The sequence below is a fragment of the Ursus arctos genome, chromosome X (genome assembly GCF_023065955.2).
Source record: "Ursus arctos isolate Adak ecotype North America chromosome X, UrsArc2.0, whole genome shotgun sequence".
NCBI classification, from domain to species: Eukaryota; Metazoa; Chordata; class Mammalia; order Carnivora; family Ursidae; genus Ursus; species Ursus arctos.
The window spans coordinates 56,970,351-56,994,731 of NC_079873.1; the positions used below are offsets into that span (position 1 = coordinate 56,970,351).

The 24,381-nt window shown below is 41.1% G+C and overlaps 1 protein-coding gene across 3 annotated transcripts; it reads left to right on the top strand.

The window, feature by feature from the left end:
• The first annotated feature begins 40 nt into the window (after positions 1–40).
• NONO (non-POU domain containing octamer binding) lies at positions 41–24,371 on the top strand. Of its 3 annotated transcripts, XM_057312399.1 has the most exons (13): positions 10,236–10,317; positions 12,955–13,000; positions 15,619–15,670; positions 16,260–16,419; positions 17,593–17,786; positions 19,176–19,477; positions 20,308–20,403; positions 20,591–20,787; positions 21,076–21,160; positions 21,564–21,666; positions 22,239–22,278; positions 22,517–22,626; positions 23,349–24,371. In XM_057312399.1, the coding sequence occupies exons 4-13, from the start codon at positions 16,269–16,271 to the stop codon at positions 23,481–23,483; spliced, it is 1,413 nt and encodes a 470-aa protein (XP_057168382.1). In that variant the 5' UTR covers positions 10,236–10,317; positions 12,955–13,000; positions 15,619–15,670; positions 16,260–16,268; the 3' UTR covers positions 23,484–24,371. The 3 variants fall into 3 exon arrangements, with proteins under 3 accessions (XP_044235276.1, XP_057168382.1, XP_026341563.1); XM_026485778.4 differs by lacking the exon at positions 12,955–13,000 and having other exon boundaries at positions 10,269–10,317; XM_044379341.2 differs by lacking the exons at positions 10,236–10,317; positions 12,955–13,000; positions 15,619–15,670 and adding an exon at positions 41–285.
• The last annotated feature ends 10 nt before the right edge of the window (positions 24,372–24,381 follow it).

Consider the following 24,381-nt stretch of genomic DNA (forward strand, 5'->3'; position numbering starts at 1 on the left):
GCCCGCCCCCTGGGCGACTGTTGGGGTAATGAGTGACAGCGGGGGGGGGGGGGGAGCTGGGACCCAGCCCTCACGTGCCCCTCCTTCCCTTGTCTGCAGCCTTGGGCTCCCCTAACCATTCTGAATGTCATAGTTGTGGGGTGTCTTAAGCTTGGTCTCCAGCCACCCGGGGCGGGTTAAATGGCTCTGGCTCAGTGACAACGCCTATGCAGTAACCGTTACTGCCTGATGACCCCAAAACCAGGCCCTGCAAAGACACTCCCCTACTCCCTCAACGGTCTTAGGGTAAGTTGTGGGATCTTCTCCCTGAGTCTTCCTGCAGGAGCTCCCTGCGTTATCTCTTCAGTAGTTTTCCTCACCAAGGCCGACAGCTCTGTTTCCTCCTTTCTCTCTCTGTGCCTCTCTCTTCCTCCCTCCCTCCCTTTTTCTGTCCTTGTATCTTTCCTTCTTCTCTCTCTCTCTCCCTGGCGCGCACTTTCTCTCTGCCGGTCTCTTTTTGTCTCAGTCTCTGTCTCTGTCTCTGCCTCTCGTACGCACGAGCACGCACGCGCGCGCACACACACGCTTCGCCTCCCCGCCCCCCCGCCCCGATGGTCCTTAGCATGTGGGTGTGGCTGAGGTTGAAGCTTGAGAAGTGGGGTAGGGGGAGGGTGCACCAGCGTTAGGCCTACTAGTTTTAAAAAAATGTATGTGCCAGGATCCTTTCTCAGTCCCCATTATAGTTAGAGCACTTTGCAGTCCCCGCCCCCTACTTTCCTCCTCCAACCCCTAAGGGCTGGAGAGCTTTTAGTATCTGAGATACTGGAGGAGGCTCAGGCCGGAGGGGAGTCCTGCCACAGATTTAAGAACGTGCAGGTTTGGTGTCCAGTGCCTGCTCTAGCTTGCCTCTTTGCTCTGGGCCTCCCTTCCCACACTAAGCCTCTCCTAGCCTCATAGTCCTAGGGAGTTTTATCCTCCCTTGTCTCATTCACTTTCCCAGAAACCTTAATCCTTCCTGGCTCCCCACATGGCCTTGAGATTATCTTTGCTCTCTCCTATATACAGAGATAAAAGCAAGAGTTTTCCCCTTCAGGTTTCCCAAACCCAGCTTCCTTTCGATCTTAACCGGTATTCTGTGTACCTATCTCCCACCTTCTGCTTATTTCTATGTCCCTGTACCTCCCTTTGCATTTTCAATTTGTTCCATCTCAGTTAGTCGACCTCGTTCTTTTGTCTTGCCTGCCCTTCTCAGCACATGCTTGGATCCTTGACTGGTCTGGTTGTGGAGAATGCCTGGTTTCAAGTTGAAGGGAGACAGTCTGAGGAGGGATTAATGGCCTAGTACTCATTCAGAGGCAATGTGGTGGCATAGAAGTGTGTGGGCTCTGGAGACAGACCCGGATTCTAATCTCAACTCCGCTCACTTTTAGCCAGTGGACTTTGGACAAGTCACTTGTCAAGTCACCAGGTCTTAGTTTTCTCATCTTTAACACAGAGATAAGAAAGCCATCTAAATGTCCAATAGTAGGGGATTGGTTAAATCAGTTTTGTCTATATTCATAGGATGGATGTACTCATTAAAATGTGGTTACATTAAAAAAAGAACCGATGACCACATAGCACAGACCATTTTCAGGGCAGTGGAAGCATGTCACACATTATCAAACGCATAGAATGTACAACACTGAAAGTGAACTCTTAATGTAAACTATGGGCTTTGAGTGATAACAATGTGTCATCGATTGTTACAAATGTACCATTCTGGTAAGGGATGTTGATCAAGGGAGGCAATACCAGGAGGGTGGCTATGGGGTACGCAGAGACTATATGGGAACTCTCTGTACTTTCAGCTCACTTGTGCTGTAAACCTAAAACTGTTCTTAAAATAGACTTTAGTCTATTAAAAGAACTAATGACACACAAAAATGTTCCTGATATGTTACATTTTTTACTTTTGTTTTTAAGAAATCTCTATACCCAGTGTGGGGCTTGAACTTACAGCCCTGAGATCAAGAGACCCATGCCCTACTGACTGAGCCAGCCAGATGCCCCCATGTTACATTTTCTAAAAAGGAGTGAAAATATGATACTAACTTCGTAGAGAAATTCTATATACAGTTGACCTTTGAACAACATGGGTTTGAACTGTGTGGGTCCACTTATATGTGGATTTTTTCAATACAGTACAGTACTGTAGGTGTATTTTCTTTTCCTTATGATTTTCCTAATAACATTTTCTTTTCTCTAGCTTACCTTATTGTAAGCGTACAGTAGTATACGATATATGTAACATACAGAATATGTGTTAATCAACAATTTATGTTATTGGTAAGGCTTCCTGGTCAATAGTAGTAGTTAAGTTCGGGGGGAGTCAAACTTGGATTTTCAACTCTGCCCCTGTCCCCATGTTGTTCAAGGGTCAACTGTACATGTATACATAGAAAAAGACTGGAAGGAAATACTGGAGATTATACCTCATAGGGTTGCTATTAAGTGAGATGTACACCTGTCTGACATATAGCAGGTGTTGAATAGATACTGCTTCAGAGGTTACTATTATCATTATAAAAGAAATATATCCAACTTCAGTCATGGTCTGGGACTTTGCACCCTGAAACCTTCATGTCCTTAAAATGAATACTTTTTTTGGGGGGGGGTCTTTGACTAAGCCAAGAGTGCCCACAGTTGATAGGTTTGAATATGTATGTATTACGGATGAAAGGCTGTAATACAGAATAGGGTAGGGGAGTTGGTTAAGAGTGTGGCCGGCAAGTCAACTCTCTCATTTTAAGCCTTGCTGGTTATCACATAGTACTCAATTCTGTTACTTGTTATTCACCATTTATAAAGCACTCAAGTGCTGTAAGCACTATAAGACAGGTAAAAACTCAATCCCTGTCCTCATGAGCACTCTTCATCTTAATTATGTTTTCTGATTACAAAAATATAATAAATGTTCACCGTAAAAATTTTATAAAAACATAGTCTGAAGAAAAAAGCATTAATCACTTATATCCTACCTATTAAACCTGGAGATGACCACTGCTCTTTTTGATGTATATCTTTCTAGTCCTTTTTTTGCATACATATTTTTTTTACAAAATTGGAATTCTCTTGTACATGTTCTACAACATAATTGTAATGACTGTGTATTATTTCATCATTTGGATGTACCATGCTTTATTTAATTAATTACTGCTGGATGTCAAACTTTTATTTTTGCACCACGGGCAACCCTGCATATGACTTGGTCAAAGAAATGGAGGTACTATTTGGCAATCATTTGATTAGAGTGAGGTTCACTCTTTAGAATCAACTGTGGAAACACATGGATTCTTATTTAATGTCTTATACAATTCTGAAGTACCCTGGAATGAAGAAAAGGAAATGGGTATTTAGGGAGACATTGGGGAAATGCTAGACTGTGAGCTTCTCAACTACAGAGACTGGTTTTTACTCGTCCCTATCTCCAGCATCTAGCATGGTCCTTGATAGATATTCAATAAATGTTTATTGGATGAATTGATGAATGCAGGAATAAAGGACAGAGAGGGGGAAAAAAGCCCCAACGAACTCAAATTATAGCAATACTTCTATGATGTAAGGCTTAACAAGGGCAAAGATAAAAGTGAAACAAGAGAGGAGAAAAGGCAGGAAGGCAAAAATAAGGAATCTTCATCTTTCTCTTTAAAAAGGATGAGTATAAACCTACAACTATATGGTCAATTATTCTTCAATAAAGCAGGAAAGAATATCCAATGAGAAAAGGACAGTAGCTTCAACAAATGGTGTTGGGGAAACTGGACCACTTTCTTAAAGCATACACAAAAATAAATTCAAAATGGATGAAAGACCTAAACATGAGACCTAAAACCATAAAAATCCTGAAGAAGCATGGGCAGCAACCTCTTTGACATAGGCTGAGGCAACTTTTTTCTAGATATGTCTCCTGAGGCAAGGGAAACAAAAGCAAAAATAAACTATTGGAACCACAGCAAAACAAAAAGCTTCTGCACAGCAAAGGAAACAATCAACAAAACTAACGGGCAACCTACAGAATGAGAGAAGATAATTGCAAATGACATATCTGATAAAGGACTAGTATCCAAAATATATAAAGAACTTCTAAAACTCAACACCCAAAAAACATCAATTTAAAAATAGGCAGAAGACATGAGAGGCATTTTTCCAAAGAAGACACTTGAAAAGATGGTCAGGGAAATACAAATCAAAACTACAATGAGATATCACCTCACACCTGTCAGAATGGCTAAAATCAACAACACGAGAAACAACAAGTGTTGACGAGGACATGGAGAAAAAGGAGCCCTCGTGCAGCGTTGGTGGTTTCCCAAACTGGTGCAGCCACCGTGCATAAGCAGTATAGAGGTTCCTTAGGAAGTTAAAAATAGAACTACCCTAGCATGTGACTCTTGATCTTGGGGTTGTGAGTTCAAGCCCCACGTTGGGGGTAGAACTTGCTTAAAAAAATAGAACTACCCTATGATCTGGTAATCTCACTACTGGGTATTTACCCAAAGAATACAAAAACATTAATTCAAAGGGACACACATACCCTCTGTTTATAGCAGCATTACTTACAGTAGCCAAGATATGGAAGCAGCCCAAGTGTCCATCATTGATGAATGGGTAAAGAAGATGTGGTATATATACATACAGTGGAATAGTATTCAGCCATACAAAAGACTGAAATCTTGTCATTTGCCCGGACATGGAAGGAGCTATGTTAAGCAAAATAAGTTAGAGAAAGACAAATACCTTATCATTCCCCTCATATGTGGAATTTAAGAAACAAAACAAATGAGCAAAGGGAAAAAGAGAGAGACAAACCAAGAAACAGACTTTTGGTTATAGAAAACAAACTGGTGATTACCAGAGGGGTCGTGGGTGGGGGTTGGGTGAAATAGGTGATGGGGATTAAGGAGTCATTTGTGCTGATGAGCACCGGATGATGTATGGAGTCATTGAATCACCATACTGTACCCCTGAAACTAATAAAACACTGTATGTTAACTAACTGGAATTAAAAGTTAAAAAAGAGAGGAATTAATGAAATATAGTGAAAAGGCACCTATTCCTCCATATCAGCAAGTCTAATTGTGGCACTCTGACCTACTAGTGTGCTTCTGACTGTACTCTCCTCTTCAACATTCCCTCTGTCCTGTCCAAACATCTCTCCCAGCTTTGGAGGCAACATATCCCAATTTCCTCCACATAAGGTCAACTGACTTTATGAGACACACCCTAGGATCTATGTGGGTCCCAAGGTCCCTACAGACTTTCTGCTATGGCACTATCCCTCGGGAAATCAACTTAGGTTAATAATACTTCTTTGAGTTCCACTTAACACTTTTTTTTAAATAAGAGCTTTATTGAGGTAGAATTCATACATCATACAATTTGCCCATTTAAAGTGTATAATTCAATGGATTTTAGCATATTCATGGATCTGTGCAACAATTACCACAATTTTACAACATTGTCATCATTTTATTTTTTTTATTATTTTAATTCCAGTGTAATCAACATGAAGTGTTGTATTCGTTTCAGGTATACAGTATAGTGATTCAACAATTCTATACATTATACATTACTCAGTGCTCATCATGATAAGTGCACTCTTTTTTTCATAGAGAGAGGAAGAAAGAGCGAGTGAGTGGGGGAGGGGCAGGAGGAGAGAGAAAAAATATTTTTAAAAGATTTTATTTATATTGAGGGGGGGAGGGGCAGAGGGATAGGGAGAGAGAGAACCCCAAGCAGACGCCATACTGAGTGTAAAGCCTGATGTGGGACTCGATCCCAGGACCCGGAATCATGACCTGAGATGAAGGCAGACGCTTAACCAACTGAGTCATTTTTTGATGGCTGCATAATATTCCATTGTGTGTGTGTGTGTATATACATATACATATATAATATGTGGTAGATACATATACCACATCGTCTTAATCCATTCATCTGTTGATGGACAGCCATTCATCTTCCCATAGTTTGGCTATTGTGGATGTTGCTGCTACAAACATTCGGGTGCAGGTGCCCGTTCAGATCACTACCTTTGTATCTTTGGGGTATATACCCAGTAGTGTGATTACTAGGTCATAGGGTAGTTCTATTTTTAATTTTTGAGGAACCTCCATACTATTTTCCACAGTGGCTGCACTGGTTTGCATTCCCACCCATTTTCATCATTTTAAAAAAAGAAAGTCTGTATTCTTGTTTTTTTAAGATTTTATTTATTTTGAGAGAGAGAGAGAGCATGAGCAGGGAGGGAGGGGCAAAGGCAGAAGTAGACTTGCCGCTGAGCAGGGAGCCCAATGCGGGGCTTGATCCCAGGACCTGGGGATCATGACCTGAGCCTAAGGCAGATGCCCAACCAACTGAGCCACGCAGGCACCCAGGAAAGTCTATATTCTTAAGCTATATTCTCCCATCCCCCCACCTCCTGTAGCTTTATGTAAGCACCATTCTACTTTCTGTCTCCATAGATTCACCTGTTCTGGACATTTCATATAAGTGGAATCATATAATATGTGGACTTTTGTGGCTGGCTTTTTCACTTAGCATAATGTTTTCAAGGTCCATCCATGTACCATGTATCACAATGTATTCCTTTTATGGCTGAATAATATTCCACTGTATGGATAGACCATATTTTGCTTATCTATTTATCAGTTGATGTACCTTTTGGCTATTATGAACAATACTGCTATAAACATTTGTATACAAGAATTGGAGTGATGTGGCAACAAGCCAAGGAATGCTGGCAGCCACCAAGAACTGGAAGAGACAAGACTCAGGCTCTCCTAGAAGAGAGAATCGCAGCCCTGCCCACACTTTGATTTCATCCCAGTGATATTGATTTCAGACTCTGGCTTCCAGAACTGTGAGAGAGTACATTTCTATTATTTTAAGCCATCAACTCTGTAGTAATTTTTTACAACAGCTTCAGGACAGTACTACAGTGATCTTTCTGAAGTTCAAACCTATTATACATAGAAAAAATTTATTCTCTTTGTCTCTCAGTCTCTTTGTCTCTCTTGCTCTCTATAAATACATAAATACACACACAGAGGCACTCACACACGCGTGTCTATCTGTGAAAGTCTGGAAGAAAATATACTAAAATGTTAACAGCAATTTCTCCATAATGGGATTATGATGATTTTTAAATACTTTTGTTTTTGAGTTTTGCCTTCAATAAGCATATATTACTTTTATAACCAGAAAAAAAAACCAACATAGGGACACCTGGGTGGCTCAATTGGTTAAGCATCTGCCTTCGGCTCAGGTCATGATCCCAGGGTCCTGGGATCGAGTCCCACATAGGACTCCTTGCACAGCACGGAGCCTGCTGCTCTCTCTGCTTGTGATCTCTCTCTGACATAAATAAATAAGAATCTTAAAAAAAAAAACAAATTATTGGGGCACCTGGGTGGCTCAGTCAGTAAAGCATCTGCCTACAGCTCAGGTCATGATCTCGGGGTCCTGGGATCGAGCCCCACATCAGGCTCCCTGCTCAGCAGGGAGTCTGCTTCTCCCTCTGCCCTTGACCCCACTCATGTTCTCTCTCAAATAAATAAATAAAATCTTTAAAAAAACCATACATTATTTAAAAAAATTCTTCAATGTCTCCTCATCACTTACAGAGTAAAGTGTAAACTTCTAAGCACAGCACAGGCCCTCAATTATTTGGCCTATGCCTATCTCTCTAGTCTAATTTCCTATCACTTAGCCTCCCCATTTTTCTTCAGCCAGGCCAAATTACCCAAAACATAGGTCATTCTGCCTCTGATCCATTGCAAATTGGTCTGACTACAACCTCTTGGTTAAGACCCAATTAAAAAGTGTTCTTTCTTGTGAAGCCATTCCGGATCCACTCATGCAGAACCCTGCTACCTTTGAGTTACCACTTTACCTCTAATATGGTGCTATTATTTTTTTTAAGATTTTATTTATTTGACAGAGTGAGAGCACAAGCAGGCTCCCCACTGAGCAGAGAGCCCCACCCAGGTGCCCCTGGTGCTATTATTTTATTTGCCTAGAGTATTGCAATTACTTGTTTACATCAACATTTCTCTGTTTATGTTGTGATTGTCTTGAGATACATGCAAGTACAACAATCTTCCTTTTGTTACCAAATATTTTCCAATATAAACAGCTGTTGTGATTTTAAACAAAGTATACATTCATTAAAATGTTACTGAATCCAGGGGCACATCCAGTCCCGCATTGGTCTCCTTGCTCAGCGGGGAGCCTGCTTCTCCCTCTCCCTCTCCCTTTCCCCTTGCTTGTGTGCTCTCTCTGTGTGTGAAATAAATAAAAATCTTTAAAAAAATGTTACTGTAACTCTTCTATAATTTGTATTTTCACTCAAGAGACGCTAAAAACCATCATGTGGGTGTCTATAAAATATTTGATTTTAAAAAGTCCTCATAGATCTTTATGCATTTATATGGAAAGAGAGCGAAAGTATTTTTTAAAGTGAGAAAGTCATGACTCAGAAAAGTATGTATAGCTTACCTTAATCCTATGTGTATAAAACAGTATAAACATTTCTTTTTGACTGGGTGAGTACATAGAAAATAGAAATGCAAGAAAGTGGTTATAATTGTAACCAGAGGGAGAGACTTTTCTCTTTATACTCTTGGGTATTGTTTATTTTTTTTTCCATGAGCAGGGAAAAAATTTTTTTCAGAATAGAGGTAATATTTCTTTTTTTTTTTTAAAGATTTTATTTATTTATTTGACAGAGAGACAGCCAGTGAGAGAGGGAACACAAGCAGGGGGAGTGGGAGAGGAAAAAGCAGGCTCCCAGCGGAGGAGCCTGATGTGGGGCTTGATCCCAGAACGCCAGGATCACGCCCTGAGCCGAAGGCAGACGCTTAAGGACTGAGCCACCCAGGCGCCCCCAGAATAGAGATAATATTTCTGTTGTCATAATAGAGGTGTTACTTATTCTCAAAATGTTTGGGAACAATTGGTCTAGAAATGTCCAATATGGTAGCCACTAGCCATACGTGACTATTTAAATTTTAGCTAATTAAAATTAAATAGAATTAACAATTCAGTTCCTCAGTTGCACTAATCGTATTTCAAGCCCTCATCAGCCACATATGTATAGCTAGCAGTTACTGTACTGAACAGAGCAAATAAAGAACATTTTAATCCTTACAGAAGTTCCTACTGGACAGTGCAGGTCTAGATCACCGTGTCCCCACATAATGAGGCGCCAGTTGGGACACCCTGAAACCCCGAGTGTGAATTAATTAGTGGGAACGAACTACAAACGCCTATCAGTTGAGCCTTGTAGCTCTTGATTAACCACAGGACTAATTTGGCATTACTGAAAAATGAAGGCGCCTACCTGATTGGCATCCTACAGAATACAGAATCTGTCTGATCTGGAGGCCTACAATGTATCCATGGCAATAATGACACCTGTTGAATCTCTTTGTGAATCACAGAAACAATAGTGGTGTTTGGACTGCGGGGGTTCCCTGGTTACCATGGAAATAGGTGGTTACAATTGTGTTCAATCACAGAAACTAAGTTATCAATCCCGGTCCTCTCCCCCACCCCTTTCCATAACCATAACCATAGCCATAGTGATTACTGTTTCAGTCGGGCTTCATGAGTAGACCTGGTAGCAGAAGCAACTAGAAATCTAAGTATGGAGTGTCAGAGGGCAAGCCCTAATGAGGAAGTGTGAAAAAAGGAACATGGCGGGGCATTTTTTCAGAAGGAAAAGCTAGAGCTACCACACGGAATACAATGACATTGTTACTCTTGCTTCTCGCACAGGCGCAGTACAGTTCTCAGAGCACGCCTACGCGCACGTTTTCTCCCCTTCTCTTTCCACTTTCCGCGCTATCCTTTTTTGCCCTCTCCTTTGCCTCTCCCATTACTTGGTTTTTCAGTCTTTCCGATAGCCCGCTACTGCCTCTCCTTCCGACCCTCCATCCCCCTCCCTACCTCTTTATCCCCCTCCCCCTTCCTTTTCCGTCTCGAGAGGACCGGCAACTTGCGCATGCGCATTAAGTAGAAAGCCTCGCTCTTTGTCCCCATCTGTCGTTCACACGAACTCAGATCTTTCGCGTTCGGTAGCCAATAGGATCGAAGAAATGGCGGAAAAACGATTCCGCCTCTGGAGATAAACCTTGACTGGCAAGTCAGATAACCAATCAAGATCGCAGTTTGTACCCCTTGGGAGGCACCGAGCTCCGTCGTCTCGTTTCCGGCGGTCGCGCGCTCTTTTCTCGGGACGGTAGAGGCCGTGTAGCGTCGCCGTTACTCTGAGGAGAGAACAGTCGGTAGAGGGTGAGTTTGGGGACGACTTAGTTCTTGTTTGAGAAGGGAGTAGGATTTTTTGCGGCAAGAGGCTAGGGCGAGGCTAGGTTTGGAGGGAGGTTGGCCGTTCGTTCCAGGGCCCTTTGAGGCCTTGTCCCCGCCGCCACACGGCCTCCTCAGCCCACCCGCGGGGGCCCATCGCTCTCAGCTCGCCTTGCTTTCTGCATTAACCTGGCTCCCGTTGCCTTTCCCGCCCCATTTCTTTGTGCGACTCATCTTCGATTCTGATCCGTGTCAGTAAGTTCCCCGGTCCTTTAGCCGCCCTGGGCCTGAGGGTGTGGAGTCTATTATCCGAGAGCCCTGAAGTCGCGGCTGGAGGAGGAGGCGCTTTGTCGGCGCTCCTCCTCTCAGCCTCGCGAGGCCATTAATTCAGAATGAGAAATGCGCCCCCCCCCCCAGCGATGTTTCTTTGTCAAAACTCTAAGCTGAGAAGTTCATCTGCTAGTCCAGACCCCGCGGCTTCCCTAGTAAGGTTCCTGTATGTTTTTTTTTTTTTTTAAGTCTTGTTGCCTAGTTACTCGACCCATTTACAGCATCACTTTTTAAAATGAAAGTTTATTTTATGGGTTTCCTATTGGGTATTTTTCACTCGGTGAAACTCTTGTTGTCATCTGAAACCTTTCTTTGTGTTCTTAACGGAGAAGTTGAGGTTAGAGACGACTTGGAGGTACTTTGCTATCTTCAACCGAAGTTGAGGTAGGTGTAGGGGGTAGGATTGGCAGGTAAAATACCGGACTCCCCGTTAAATTTGGATCTCACATAGATAGCAAAATTATTTTTAGTTTACGTTGCATGGGACTTAAATACTAAAAGATCATTTTTAAAGTCTGACGTTGTGTATTTTTATTTGATAAATCTGGCAACTCTCATGGGGGCACTGGCTAGATTTATGCTGTGCCTTTGTCCAGCTTCCTTGTTACTAAACGAAAGGTCTTAAGAAACTCCTGGAAAAGTACCTTACCATATCACTGCATTCTACTACAGCTTTCAGACAGGTCCATATCCATGCAACCATCTGGGTTGGTAGATTTTTACCAGATTTCCCCTCAACGGCTTCCACTTAAGTTGATCTTTTCCTGAAAACTGATTTCAAATATGTGTGATGTAGTGTTTGGTCTTGTACCTAAACCACATTTGTGCAGTCGTGCTGTGTCCAGTAGCCCCAGTCTTTCTAAACCAGCAGTGCATAGTTTCTCTAAAGAAAAGTCCTTCATCAGGGTTAGTCTTTGGGACAGATAAATAGACAAATCCTTGATGCTGATCTTTGTGTTTAGTTCTTAGAGGCCCAGTGGTTAGGAGACAGTGAATTTATTGCTCACAAGAGATTTCTGCATGTATTTCCAAATTCTGTTGGTGGTCATCATCAGAAATAAGTGATAAGAACAGTACTTCCTGAGTACTTGCTACTTTGTGGGCAAGTGATTTATACAATATTATTTAGTCTTCACTTCACCATTGAATACCTTTCTTGGGAAAGAGTAAACTGGAAGGAAGGATTGGAAGGATTAGCATCGTGGAGACATTTATTCAAAAACACAACTGTAGGCAATTTGGTTGTAAAAAATGACTTTTGCTCCAATCTGAAACAGAGGAGGAAGAATGTAATTGATGATATTTGTCTAACTACAGCACCAACTGAATGTAGAAATACGGATAGTGGTTGCCAGCAGGGACAAGTGCTGTGTACACAATCTCTTTTAGTCCTTAAAATAACCAGCCCTGTGAAGTTGCCGTTGTTACCCTCTCCTTACAGGTGAGGAAACTGAGGCTCAGAAGTTAGGTGACATGGCTAGTCAGTTTGTTGGACTCTAAACTTTGAATTCAAGGTGAGTTTGATTACTAAGCTTGTAGCATAGTGATGAGAATGAGCTTTAGAGTTAAATAGATGTGAGTTCCACTCCTTGCTCCCATCACATTTGGGTAACCTTAGATGGGCATCAGTTTTCTTATCCAGGAGAGTAATAGTTTTGAGCTCAAAGTGAGATCATACAGACTTGGCACAGTGCCTGGCATATAATGGTTGGTAAATATCTGATATTATCATCTTAACCACCAAGCTGCACTTTCTAAAACCGAAAATAACCTCCCTTGAAGTTATCTTATATGGTTTAGAACATCCTAGCACTTTTTCTTCAAGGAGGTAGATCATTTCTACTAAGAAGTTGTAAAATGGCCTTTTTGAAAAGGAGTGGTGAAGTTTGGTTAAGATGTAAATACAGAGTTTTTAATATTTCAGTTTTGAATGGATCTCTGTAAGGATTCTTATTAATGTGTAAATATAAATTGTGAATTCCTGAATGGGATGCAAGATACTGAGGCTGGGGCCACTGACTCCCATATTAAAGGCTGGAGAAAAAAAGAGGTTTCTTGGATTCTAGCCAGGGGTGAGAAGGTAAGAAGACCTAGTTGGAGAAATGGCTGTGAAGATAACTCAAGTTTCTGGTATAGGCCAATTTGGAGTTGGGAAGGGAGGTGTTTAATAGCTGGGACTCAAAAAGTTAAAGATCTGATTCTAATGCCAACCTAACCCCATCCCCAACTTGCTGGGGTAGACTTCATAAATTTTGTATGTTATAATAATTTCCTGTTTTTATGTCTCATTTTTAGAAACATGATTTCCTTTTTTTTTAGAGGAAAAAATGCTGCACTCTGGGTAAGAGTAACAAAGATAGATTGAATTATTGTAATTTTAAGAATTTATTATAAGGAAATAGTTTAAAAGAGCTATAAGCAAGAAGATACTTACTGCAGCATTCTAATAGGAAGAAGGTGTAAACAACCTTAATGTCTCATAGTAGGGGGGTAGTTTAGTAAGTTAGTATATATCCACATGGACCTTGTGTACCTGATAAAAATTATAATTATGTTTACATAGAAGTGAAGAAAAACTGAACATACAATGGTGCAGTATAACTGCATTATGTTGAAATGATAATATGTGTTTTGGAAGGTAAATAAGTAAAAATAGAAATTGTGGAAGGTATATTTACTCATGGATGTGCCTAAGATTTAGCTATGAACATTTTTTATAAATAGTGGTGAAAAAACAGGAATAACCCAAATGTCCAACACAATAGGTGCTTGGTTTACAGCTGAATACTTTGTGCATTAAAAATTAATGTAGAAGAAAAAATAATACAGAATATTGACATAGAAGCTCTTCATCATGTAATAAAGTAGAAAAGGCAGGTTGCAAAGTGGTTTTTATATTTCACTTAAAGTACATGCAAATAAATCAGTGACTGGAAGGGTAAATGTTAACTGACTTTTCTGGTGGTGGATTTTTGTTTTAATATTTTTGTTTCTAAGTTTTCTATATTAAAGATACATTTTGCAATAGGTACCTTGTTAATGAGAAACATAAGATTGATGAAATGATACAAATGAGATTCAAGTCTTGGCTAAAGTGTCAACTTTCCAGTGAGGCTTACCTCTGCTCTGTTTAGAATTGCAGTCTTACCAGGCGCCTGGGTGGCTCAGTTGATTAAGCCTCTGCCTTCAGCTCAGGTCATGATCCCAGGAGTCCTGGAGTCCTGCACTGCGTCCTGCATCGGGCTCCCTGCTCAGCCGGGAGTCTGCTTCTCCCTCTACCCCCTTGCTCGAGATCTCTCTCTCTCTCATATTCTCTCTCTCAAATAAATAAAATCTTTTAAAAAATTGCAGTCTTACCCCTTTCACTCCCTATCCACTTTGCCCCATTTTTTTCTTTATTTTCTAGTAGCACTTACCTCTCATTAAGTACTGTGTAATTTAATTATTATGTATATTTTTGTCTTACTAGAAGTTAAGCACAACTGAAGGCAAGAATCTTTGCTTTGTTCATTGATGCATTCCCAAGCACCTATAATAGTGCCTAGCAAATAGTAATAAGCATTCAGTGAATATTTGTTGGGTGAATTAGTAAAAAAATTAAAATTAGTAAATAATGATCAATAACTTATAAACAGGGCAGTTTTCATTTTTGCCTGCCTTCTGGTCCTAGTCTACATTCATACATTTTTTGGGGAAAAAAACCCTTTTCCTCTTTCTTAAAACTTTCCCTTTTAAAACATCAAACATTTTTCTTTTTTTAAAGATTTTATTTATTTGAGAGAGAGAGAGCATGAGTTGGGGGAGGGACAAAGGGGGAAGTAGATGCCTCGCTGAGCGGGGAGCCTGACGCAGGGCTAAGATCCCAGGACTCTGGGATCATGACCTGAGCCAAAGGCAGACGCTTAACTGACTGAGCCAGGTGCCCTAAAACATCAAACATTTTTCACATTTACATGGTCTTCATAATTTTTAATGCTGTGTAACACTCCACTGAATAGATGTATCATAATTTATTAAAAACTATACCTCTAATTTGGGGTATTTTAAGTCATTATTTTGTTACCGTAAAGGTCATCACAGTGACTATTTCATGGATGTGGTTTTTAAAATCACATTCTTTGGGGCGGGGGCAGAGGGAGAGGGAGAGAGAAATCCTAAGGAGGCTCCACGCCTAGCCCAGAGCCTGACACGGGGCTGGATCTCACAACCCTGAGATCATGACCTGAGCCAAAATCAAGAGTCAGATGCTTAACCTACTGAGCTACCCAGGCGCTCCTAAAATTATACTCTTATGGTAAATTTCTAGGAGTAGAATTTCCTGAGTTACAGAATATGAACATTTTGATAGCTCTTGTTATTACTTGTTTTATGAAACAGTTTGGATATAGAATTTGATAATTATGTTGTTTTAGTTTTGGAGGGATATGATAAGAAATGTATTAGGAAAGCTTTTATATACATAAAAGTGTTCTCATGTACCCATCATCCAGAATCAGTAGTTATCAAGTCGTTGTCACATTTTCTTCATCTGAGAATCCAGTTTTCTCTATTTTAGAGGAATCATAAAATGTTAACAATAAGTATTCATAAAAAGGTCCCTCGTTGCATTTTTCCTTCAGCTAAATTCTGACTAGAAGATCTTGTGTTTAGGGGAAAGATTTAGGATTGCTTTGCCCTTTTATTCCTGGAGAACTGTCCTTAAATGAGGAAGAGGGTCCTCAGCTTGTTGACCAGATCAATTAGAAAATTTCCATTTTAAAGCCATCAACTTTTGAGTTCACTCTAGATTATACTAGGAATTTTCATTTTGTTTCTTTTAATCTTATGTTAATTTTTAGATGAGATTTAACATTGTGATTGTATATTCATCTTTTTTATTTGATGCTTTCAATGCTTTGGTAGCCACTTATCTTTATTGTGATTAATAACCATATTTACTGAATGCTTACTGTATTTCAGTACTGAGCTAGTGTTTTCACATATTTATGAATCCTCGTAGCCATCTTGAGAGGTAGGTATTTTTATTATCCCCTTTATAACAGCTTAAGTTTGTGCAGAAGTGATTTATTAAGTAGTACATAGCTAGTAAGTGAGTACCAGGACCATGCTTCAAATCTAAGTATGTCTAACTCCACAGCCCATACTTTTTCTACTGTTCATTCCACAGTATCTACTGTAGGCTAGGACTGCAAAGTGCCAGATAACAAGATTTAGTAGTCCTTGTTCTTGTGATAAGTAGAATCTCTTTCCCTCGTTATGTTTTAATATTATGATAGGGCTAATTTTTAGGCGATAGCTTCTTTGGGGAAAGTAGTTTCCAGTTAATGTACAGAATTAGTGAACTGGAGGTTTCTTCAAACTACTCTCATGCAAGCTGTTCTTGTTTAGTACTTGTCTAGTTTCTGTGTGCAACATAACTGCTAGTGTCTGGTTTTGTTAGGTTTTTGAGTAGTGTACAACTTTGCCATACTTGTTCACAACAACCAGTTGTTTGAATCTGGCAAAAGCCAGGATATCAGAGATGATTAGTGACATATAAATCATCAGGAAGGTGCCTGATTAGCCCTGAATGTATTTGACGGTCCACATTTTCCTTTTAGGGTGCAAAAATGCAGAGCAATAAAACCTTTAACTTGGAGAAGCAAAACCATACTCCAAGGAAGCATCATCAGCATCACCACCAGCAGCACCACCAGCAGCAACAGCAGCAGCCACCACCGCCACCAATACCTGCAAATGGGCAACAAGCCAGCAGCCAAAGTGAGTACATGCTTGTAGGGGGGTAAGAATGGGTTCCCTCTTGGGAAAGGTTTCTTGGTTTTTAGATTAGTCTCTTGGTCTTATAAATGAATAAGCCTTTGTAGCACATCTTTTTCTCTTTTTCCCCCTATTTACCTCTTAATACTTCTTAGGATAGAAAAAGGGTGATTCACTGAAACAAGGAGCAGACATGTTGGGTAGCAGATGAGTACAAGTTGCTGTGCTGTGTTGGCATATTCTGCTAAACAGATGTCTGTGTGTTTTACCTCAGAGCTTGGTTCTTAGAGGTAATCATCAGATGACTGGTAGTTAGAAAATATAGAACAAGTCTTGAAGGGAAAAGAAGTCTAGTACTGAGTGTTATACTTTCAGCCTGGGGTCTGTCCCAACCCGTTTTTAATCAGAGTAAACATTCTTTAAAGGCACATTCCATTCATTCATCAAACTTTGAACATCTATTGTATGCCTCTAAAACTAGAACCAACCTCAACCCTCTTTTATTTCCAGAGATCCCTACAAAGAATACTGTTTCCTAACTTATTTCCTTTCATTCCATTAGCCCAAGCATGAAAGAATGGGAAGTGTTAAGGTTATGAAGATTGGTGAGAGATTGGGAAATGGAGTGATTATGTTTCAGTCTTATTTTTTAAAAGATTTTATTTGTTTGAGAGAGACCGAGTGAGCGAGAGCACATGAGTATGGGGAGGGGCAGAGGGAGAGGGAGAAGGAGACTGCTCACCGAGCAGGGAAGCCCGATGCTGGCCTCAATCCCAAGGACCCTGGGATCATGACCTGAGCCAAAGGCAGCCACTTAACCAACTGAGCCACCCAGGTGCCCCTAGTTTCGTATTTAAAAAACTGATCTCTTCTAACATAAGTCACCTTGACTTTTGACCCCAATAGCTTCTGTATTGTCTTTCTGTCTCTTAGTCCGGGTGGCTTCTGGCCCATAGTAGAGCTATTGAGAAGTATTCCCAGATGTCTGCATACTGCTTTTACATTTTAAGGTGCAATTTACTGATAAGTGGTTAGTGGGTAGATTATATTGGGAAAGGGTGTTTGACTTCTGTACAGCAGTTAAGTTTCCTAATCTGGGAGCATTTATAGTTCTTTGAGAATGTGACTGTAGATCTCTTTGCCCAATCCTTTGAGTGACTGTGTGTATTCTCTCAGATGAAGGCTTGACTATTGACCTGAAGAATTTTAGGAAACCAGGAGAGAAGACCTTCACCCAACGTAGCCGGCTCTTTGTGGGCAATCTTCCTCCTGACATCACTGAGGAGGAGATGAGGAAACTATTTGAGAAATATGGGAAGGCAGGCGAAGTCTTCATTCATAAGGATAAGGGCTTTGGCTTTATCCGCTTGGTGAGCAACCACGGGCTTTTAGAGTATGTGCTCCAAAAGGTGGGGAAGTTGGGGAATGATGGATGTGGAAAATTAGGCAGTGGAAATAATTCTCAGGTGGTCTGTTTGTTAAATGTTTAATAGTTACAGTTGGTAGAACAGGACAGAAAATACAGGTTTTATTTTTATTTTTCCTCATAGGTTTTTGTTTTGTTTCAAGGATAACATAGGTTTATTTGTCTAGGACACTGAGGCTAAAATATGCCCTTTGGAACTTTTGTTTTAATTGGTAAATTTCAAACATACAGAGGTAGACAGAATAGTATAATGAACCTATATATGCTCGATGCCCAGCTTCAATAACTATCAACTCAATTTTATTTTATTTTAGTAATGATTAAAGTTTATAGAATTCATTTCCTAAGTTCTTGCCTATGTATTTTCTCACTTAAGACTTTTAAAACCATTAGGGGACAGTTTTATTCATATCTATTTAAAAAAATTTTTTTTAAAGATTTTATTTATTTATTTATTTGAGGGGGGGGGAGAGAGCACAGAGGGAGAGGGAGAAGCAGACTCCCCGCTGAGCAAGGAGCCCGATGGGGGTTTGATCCCAGGACCCTGGGATCATGACCTGAGCCGAAGACAGCTGCTTAACCAAGTGAGCCACCCAGGAGCCTCTATTTTTTAAAAATTTTTGAGTTGTGCTAAGATACACATAAAATTTATTATTTAACCATTTTTAAGTGTAGATTTTTTTCGTAAAAACTGATTTGATCAGGAAACATTTAAGTATATGGGGGAGGAACATTTCTGGGCATTACGTATATAAACAAGGAACAGAAATGTGTTAGCAAGTTCACTAGATGTGGTGGTCAGAACTAGTTTTCATTGTAGATCTACCACAACTCAAGATTACGTGGGCAAGTTATTTTTTCTGGGGTTCGAGGTTCCTCTTTAGTAGTATGAGAGGCGGTTCCCATTAGGGTCTGTGGTTCTAAAGAGGTCTCATGGAGGGCATACATGATTTCTCATTAAACTTGTATGTAGCTAGCTAAAATTAAAATATTCTGGCCACTGTATTGTAAGGGTAGGTTTAGGCTGGTCATTGTCCCAATGAACTGTTACCACTTGGGAGAATAACTTATGATACTGATGACCATGTAAGTGGTATTAACTTCTAGAATTTCCAGTTGATTTATTGCAAGGCCGTCAGAGCAGTTAGACTATCCAAAAGAGCTACCTGAAACATGTAATTTGTATTCTTTCAGTACTATTAAGATTTCTTTGTGTGTTGTCAGGGATTGGGGGCAGGCAGGCATTTTATATTGGGCTATGCTACTTTAGACTCTTGATGGCTGCACATGTGGTCTTTGTCAAACTTATTCTAACTTTCTTACTGCTTCCTAGGAAACACGAACCCTAGCAGAGATTGCCAAAGTAGAACTGGACAACATGCCACTCCGTGGAAAGCAGCTGCGTGTGCGCTTTGCCTGCCATAGTGCATCCCTTACAGTCCGAAACCTTCCTCAGTATGTTTCCAATGAACTGCTGGAGGAAGCCTTTTCGGTGTTTGGCCAGGTGGAAAGGGCTGTAGTCATTGTTGATGATCGAGGAAGGCCCTCAGGAAAAGGCATTGTTGAATTCTCAGGGAAGCCAGCTGCTCGGAAAGCTCTGGACAGGTGCAGTGAAGGCTCCTTCCTGCTAACCACGTAAGTGAGGGTTGCTTTTAGAAATAGACTTTAGAGTACTACTTCCTTCAGTGGTGTGGGAAGGTAGCCTCTAGGAACCATGTTTTTGTGTTCACTTAAAGACTTTGGTTACTAATTCAGCTTTCTAGTAGGGTTTTCAGTGTAATCTTAAATTAATGGAAATAGTATGAAGATTAAGAAACAAACCTTTCAGTCATCTAGTAGGTTGTCGTTTAATCAGTGTTAAATCTCCCCTTTGTTTTTTTTGTTTTTTTTTTTAAAGATTTTATTTATTTATTTGACAGAGATAGAGACAGCCAATGAGAAAGGGAACACAAGCAGGGGGAGTGGGAGAGGAAGAAGCAGGCTCATAGCAGAGGAGCCTGATGTGGGGCTCGATCCCGTAACGCCGGGATCACGCCCTGAGCCGAAGGCAGACGCTTAACCGCTGTGCCACCCAGGCGCCCCTAAATCTCCCCTTTGAAGTCTTAGAACTCTGAAAAGTTGTTTTGTGCATGCAGCATCTCTGTGTTTATTTCAAGTCATTGTCTGGAGTTTTATAGGTATTGGATTATTTAAATTGTACTTAGTATCCTATTTACTTACTTTGAACACCTTTAAGGCTGTATTCTGAGATTTAAAGCCTCAGTTCATCCTATCAACCCCAGATTCCACATAATGCCATTGAAAGAACTTGGTTACTGGGGGCTGGGTGTAAAAACTCCTTCAGAAATATGTTTAATTGTACAGTCCTGATCCCTAACTACTTTATTGTGCCAGTGGCAGGTATAGAGAGGAAGCCTGGTGTAGGGTATAGTTTGATTAACACTGAGCTTCTTTCTTTCTCCCAGATTTCCTCGGCCTGTGACCGTGGAGCCCATGGACCAGTTGGATGATGAAGAGGGACTTCCAGAGAAGCTGGTTATAAAGAACCAGCAATTTCACAAGTATGTGGTTCTGACAGATTCCTTGTTAGGTGCTTATCTATTCTTAAACTTATAAAGGGATGTGTCAAAGAGGCAGGATTTTCCTATAGGTATTCACTGGCAGCCATAATCTAGGCCCTCAGTAGGAATGCGGTGCTTAGTTGGGGGAGTGGACAAAGTTTTAATAACCCAGGAACCTTGTCTATAGGGAGCGAGAGCAGCCACCCAGATTTGCACAGCCTGGCTCCTTCGAGTATGAGTATGCCATGCGCTGGAAGGCGCTCATTGAGATGGAGAAGCAGCAGCAGGACCAAGTGGACCGCAACATCAAGGAAGCTCGTGAGAAGCTGGAGATGGAGATGGAGGCTGCTCGCCATGAGCACCAGGTCATGCTAATGAGACAGGGTGAGTGTAGGCCTGTAGGTCTTAAACCTAGAACAAGAACAAAATGACTTTTTTCAGGATTTTTTTGTATCGGTTGGTCTTGGTGGGCAAATGAGCTTGGAGATAGAATACTGGATTCTGTGGAGAAGGAAATGATAGGTTTGACTTCATTTTTGGAATCTAGATAGCTCAGATGGCCACTCAAAGATTATATATCCCCTTTGCTTTCTGGATCTTTATTTATGGAAAATTATTGGGTCTATATGAGGAGAATGAAGACTACTGTGAATCAGTCTATTGTTTTTCTAGATTTGATGAGGCGTCAAGAAGAACTTCGGAGGATGGAAGAGCTGCACAACCAAGAAGTGCAAAAACGAAAGCAACTGGAGCTCAGGTAACTAACTCTCAAACCCTTTTTCTCTGACAACTCCAATAGGTAATGTCTCACTCCGGTTTCCTAGTACCGTGCTACCTCATGCATTTGTAAGTATTTCCTGGATGCTTCTCAAGTTCTCCCTTTGGATGGAAAGTGTTTCAGCTACCCATGATTCTAGGAATTAATCCAGGGCTGCACTAAAGGGAAAGCAGCTGAGTGCTGGTGTCACGAGGCTCCTTTCCAAAAGGAGAACTTTTTTCTCCTGAATGATACGTTTGGGTTGCTTTAGGGCTGGACACATTTAACAGCGAGTTTCTTGGAAGGCTATGGTAGTTTTCAATAGGCTCTTGATCTCCCCTGTGAAGATACCCTGCTCAAGTTCTGGAGTGTCTCTGCTAAATACCTTGGTGACTCTCTGTAGGCAGGAGGAGGAGCGCAGGCGCCGTGAGGAGGAGATGCGGCGGCAACAGGAAGAAATGATGCGGCGACAGCAGGAAGGATTCAAGGGAACATTCCCTGATGCGGTATATCTCCCATGTGCCCATGATGTACCAGGCCAGTCATGATACGACAAACCCACCATGAGTTGTCCACTAGGACTGTAAAACATACCAGGTTATGACCAGTTTTTGTATTCTGTGAAACTCCTTTTAGAAAGAAGAATTCATAGGAAGGAAAGGTAAGGTTTGAAGGGGAGTTCTTGCTTCACAGGCAATTTAGGATGAAGAACTAGGGCCAGTGTTAACACAGTTCAGACTCAGTGACTGCATGATGGGGTATATCCAGTCCCATAGCAGCCTTAAATAGTTCTCTGATGTCCTTAGAGTTGTTGCACAGATTGAGGTTCTAGAAGAAGTCAGCTACGTCACCCCTTGCCATTTACCTCTTCTGTCCTAATAGCAGACTCTGACTTGTGTCCTTGTAGTTCTAATCTTGAACTCAACTGCACAACTAGCAAGGAGATGTTTGTTTTCCTCAGCTTGGCCTCAGTGTACTTGGAATGTGTTGTCTTCCCTTGGTGTGTGGTCCTCAATGTATTGTGAATGGTAGAATGCAGTGCTGTCTTGGACTGTCTTGAGTATTTCTTATTTTTCAGAGGGAACAGGAGATACGGATGGGCCAGATGGCTATGGGAGGTAAGGACTTGGGAGGTTAATGGCTCTGATTCCCTTTTTTGTATAATTTCTGGTGAACTATGTGGCTTCTCAGACATAGTACAGATTTAAGGGGCTGACATTTCTGTGAGCATCGTTGTTTTGCAGGGGAGGGGGGTAACATGTCCTCAGCTCAGAGGTCTTGTTGAATTGTTTTCTCTTGCACAGAAAGAGACTGACAGTTTCTGTCTCCTGTACTGATCACACTACTCTGCTTTAGGTGCTATGGGCATAAACAACAGAGGCGCCATGCCCCCTGCTCCAGTGCCAGCTGGTACTCCAGCTCCTCCAGGACCTGCCACTATGATGCCAGATGGAACCTTGGGATTGGTAATAAACTGTAGAGCCTTACAGTAATTCTAAGTTGTGATAGGAGAAAGGACTTTGCTTTCAGTTCCTGTGCCTGCCACAATTTGGCTACAGATAATCGGGTTTTAGGGCCACTTTTCATTAATGTAACCTCAGGGTCTTGATTTTTGAATCTTGAACAAACCCAGTCTCAAAATATGCTTTGTTTAGGAGTTAAGTAAATGTCTTTGGCCAGTCTGACTGTTCAGTTGCTACCCTGGGTTAACGGGCTAACAGGTGTTTTGTTTGTTTTTTGGAGGGAAGGCAATGAAAGTTAGGTATTATCACATAAAATAGTAGATAGAAATCCAAAAGGCTTTATGGCTCATACAATCCTGAGTTATAGTGTCAAAATTTTAAAACTAGGTGGATTTAAGGTTGCTGAAGAGTGCTTGTCCTTGTCCATATACTTAGTTCAGGAAAAAGGATTTAAGTAGAACTTAGTCTGGGAATTTACTATGTAATATTGGTTATTCACTAGGAATTGGGATAAAAAGGTAAGGTAGGATAGTTGGGTGGGTCTGTAATTCAGACAGCCGCCTTTTCAGGGATAGCCACTAGAGTTTTAAACAGGCTTAGTCGCCCCTAGAACATCAAGAGCTTTGAATAGTCGGTGGAAATGGCCTCCAGGGGAGGGATTACAAATGGGCGGGAAGCTTGGGACATAGGTTCTATTGTAACATTGCTCTTTTTTTCTCTTTAAGACCCCACCAACAACTGAACGCTTTGGCCAGGCTGCTACAATGGAAGGAATTGGGGCAATTGGTGGAACCCCTCCTGCATTCAACCGTGCAGCTCCTGGAGCTGAATTTGCTCCAAACAAACGTCGTCGATACTAATAAAAATTTCAATGTCTAGTTTCCCAAAAACCCTTAAAAGAAGGACCCTTTTTGGACTAGCCAGAATTCTGCCCTGGAAAAGTGTTAGGGATTCCTCCCAATAGTTAGGTCTTCCTTGCCTGTACTATTCTGAGGGAGTTTGCTGGAGGTTGAGGGCAAGGGAGGGGCGATATTTAACAAATCAGTTCTGTGTGGTATATCGTTTAACCAATTGATTCTGTGTGGTGCATTCCTGAAGTCTCATGTGATTGTTGAGGGCCTGGGGGGTGGGAACCATGGCAAAAATGGATCCAGTTAGAGCCCCCATTAATCTTGATCATTCCATTCTTTGTACATCCTGTTCTATTTGCTTTCTCATTATACCCTCCAACCCCAGAGACACTGCCACATACACCACAAAAACAAACATCCCCCAATGACCTTAGCCCCATTGTTCCATTCACTCGCAGGTGGGAATTCAGGCAAATGTCCACAGAGGTCACAGACAACATACATACGGTTCTGTTATATCCCATATATTACCCCTTCATGTCCTAAGGAAGACATTTTCTCTTAGAAATTTTCATTTTAGTGTATCTTTAAAAAATCTTGTTAAGTTGCCTCCATCTTTTTTCTTGGGTTGGGATAACCCAGGAACAGCCCTTTTGTGTCTATGATGTTGCTGTTCACAGCTTTTCTTGATAGGCCTAGTACAATCTTGGGAACAGGGTTGCTGTATGCTGAAGGTCGGACAGTAGCTCTTAGCCTTGCCTATCTTAGGTAGTTATGCTGTGCATTTTTTTTATTGGTGTACCATGTTTGATTTGTCCCTGATATCTTTGGAGTTTTTCTGAGAAATGGAGCAGTAATACAGCATCAACTTATTAAAATACGTTTTAAGCCTTTTAATTTTCTGTGC

Excerpts from the sequence above, each read along its gene's own strand:
- NONO (XM_044379341.2), top strand. The coding sequence starts at position 229 with ATGACCCCAAAACCAGGCCCTGCAAAGACACTCCCCTACTCCCTCAAC. Across the intron at positions 17,787-19,175 it reads GCTTTGGCTTTATCCGCTTG|GAAACACGAACCCTAGCAGA; the intron begins GTGAGCAACCAC and ends ACTGCTTCCTAG. Across the intron at positions 19,478-20,307 it reads GGCTCCTTCCTGCTAACCAC|ATTTCCTCGGCCTGTGACCG; the intron begins GTAAGTGAGGGT and ends TCTTTCTCCCAG.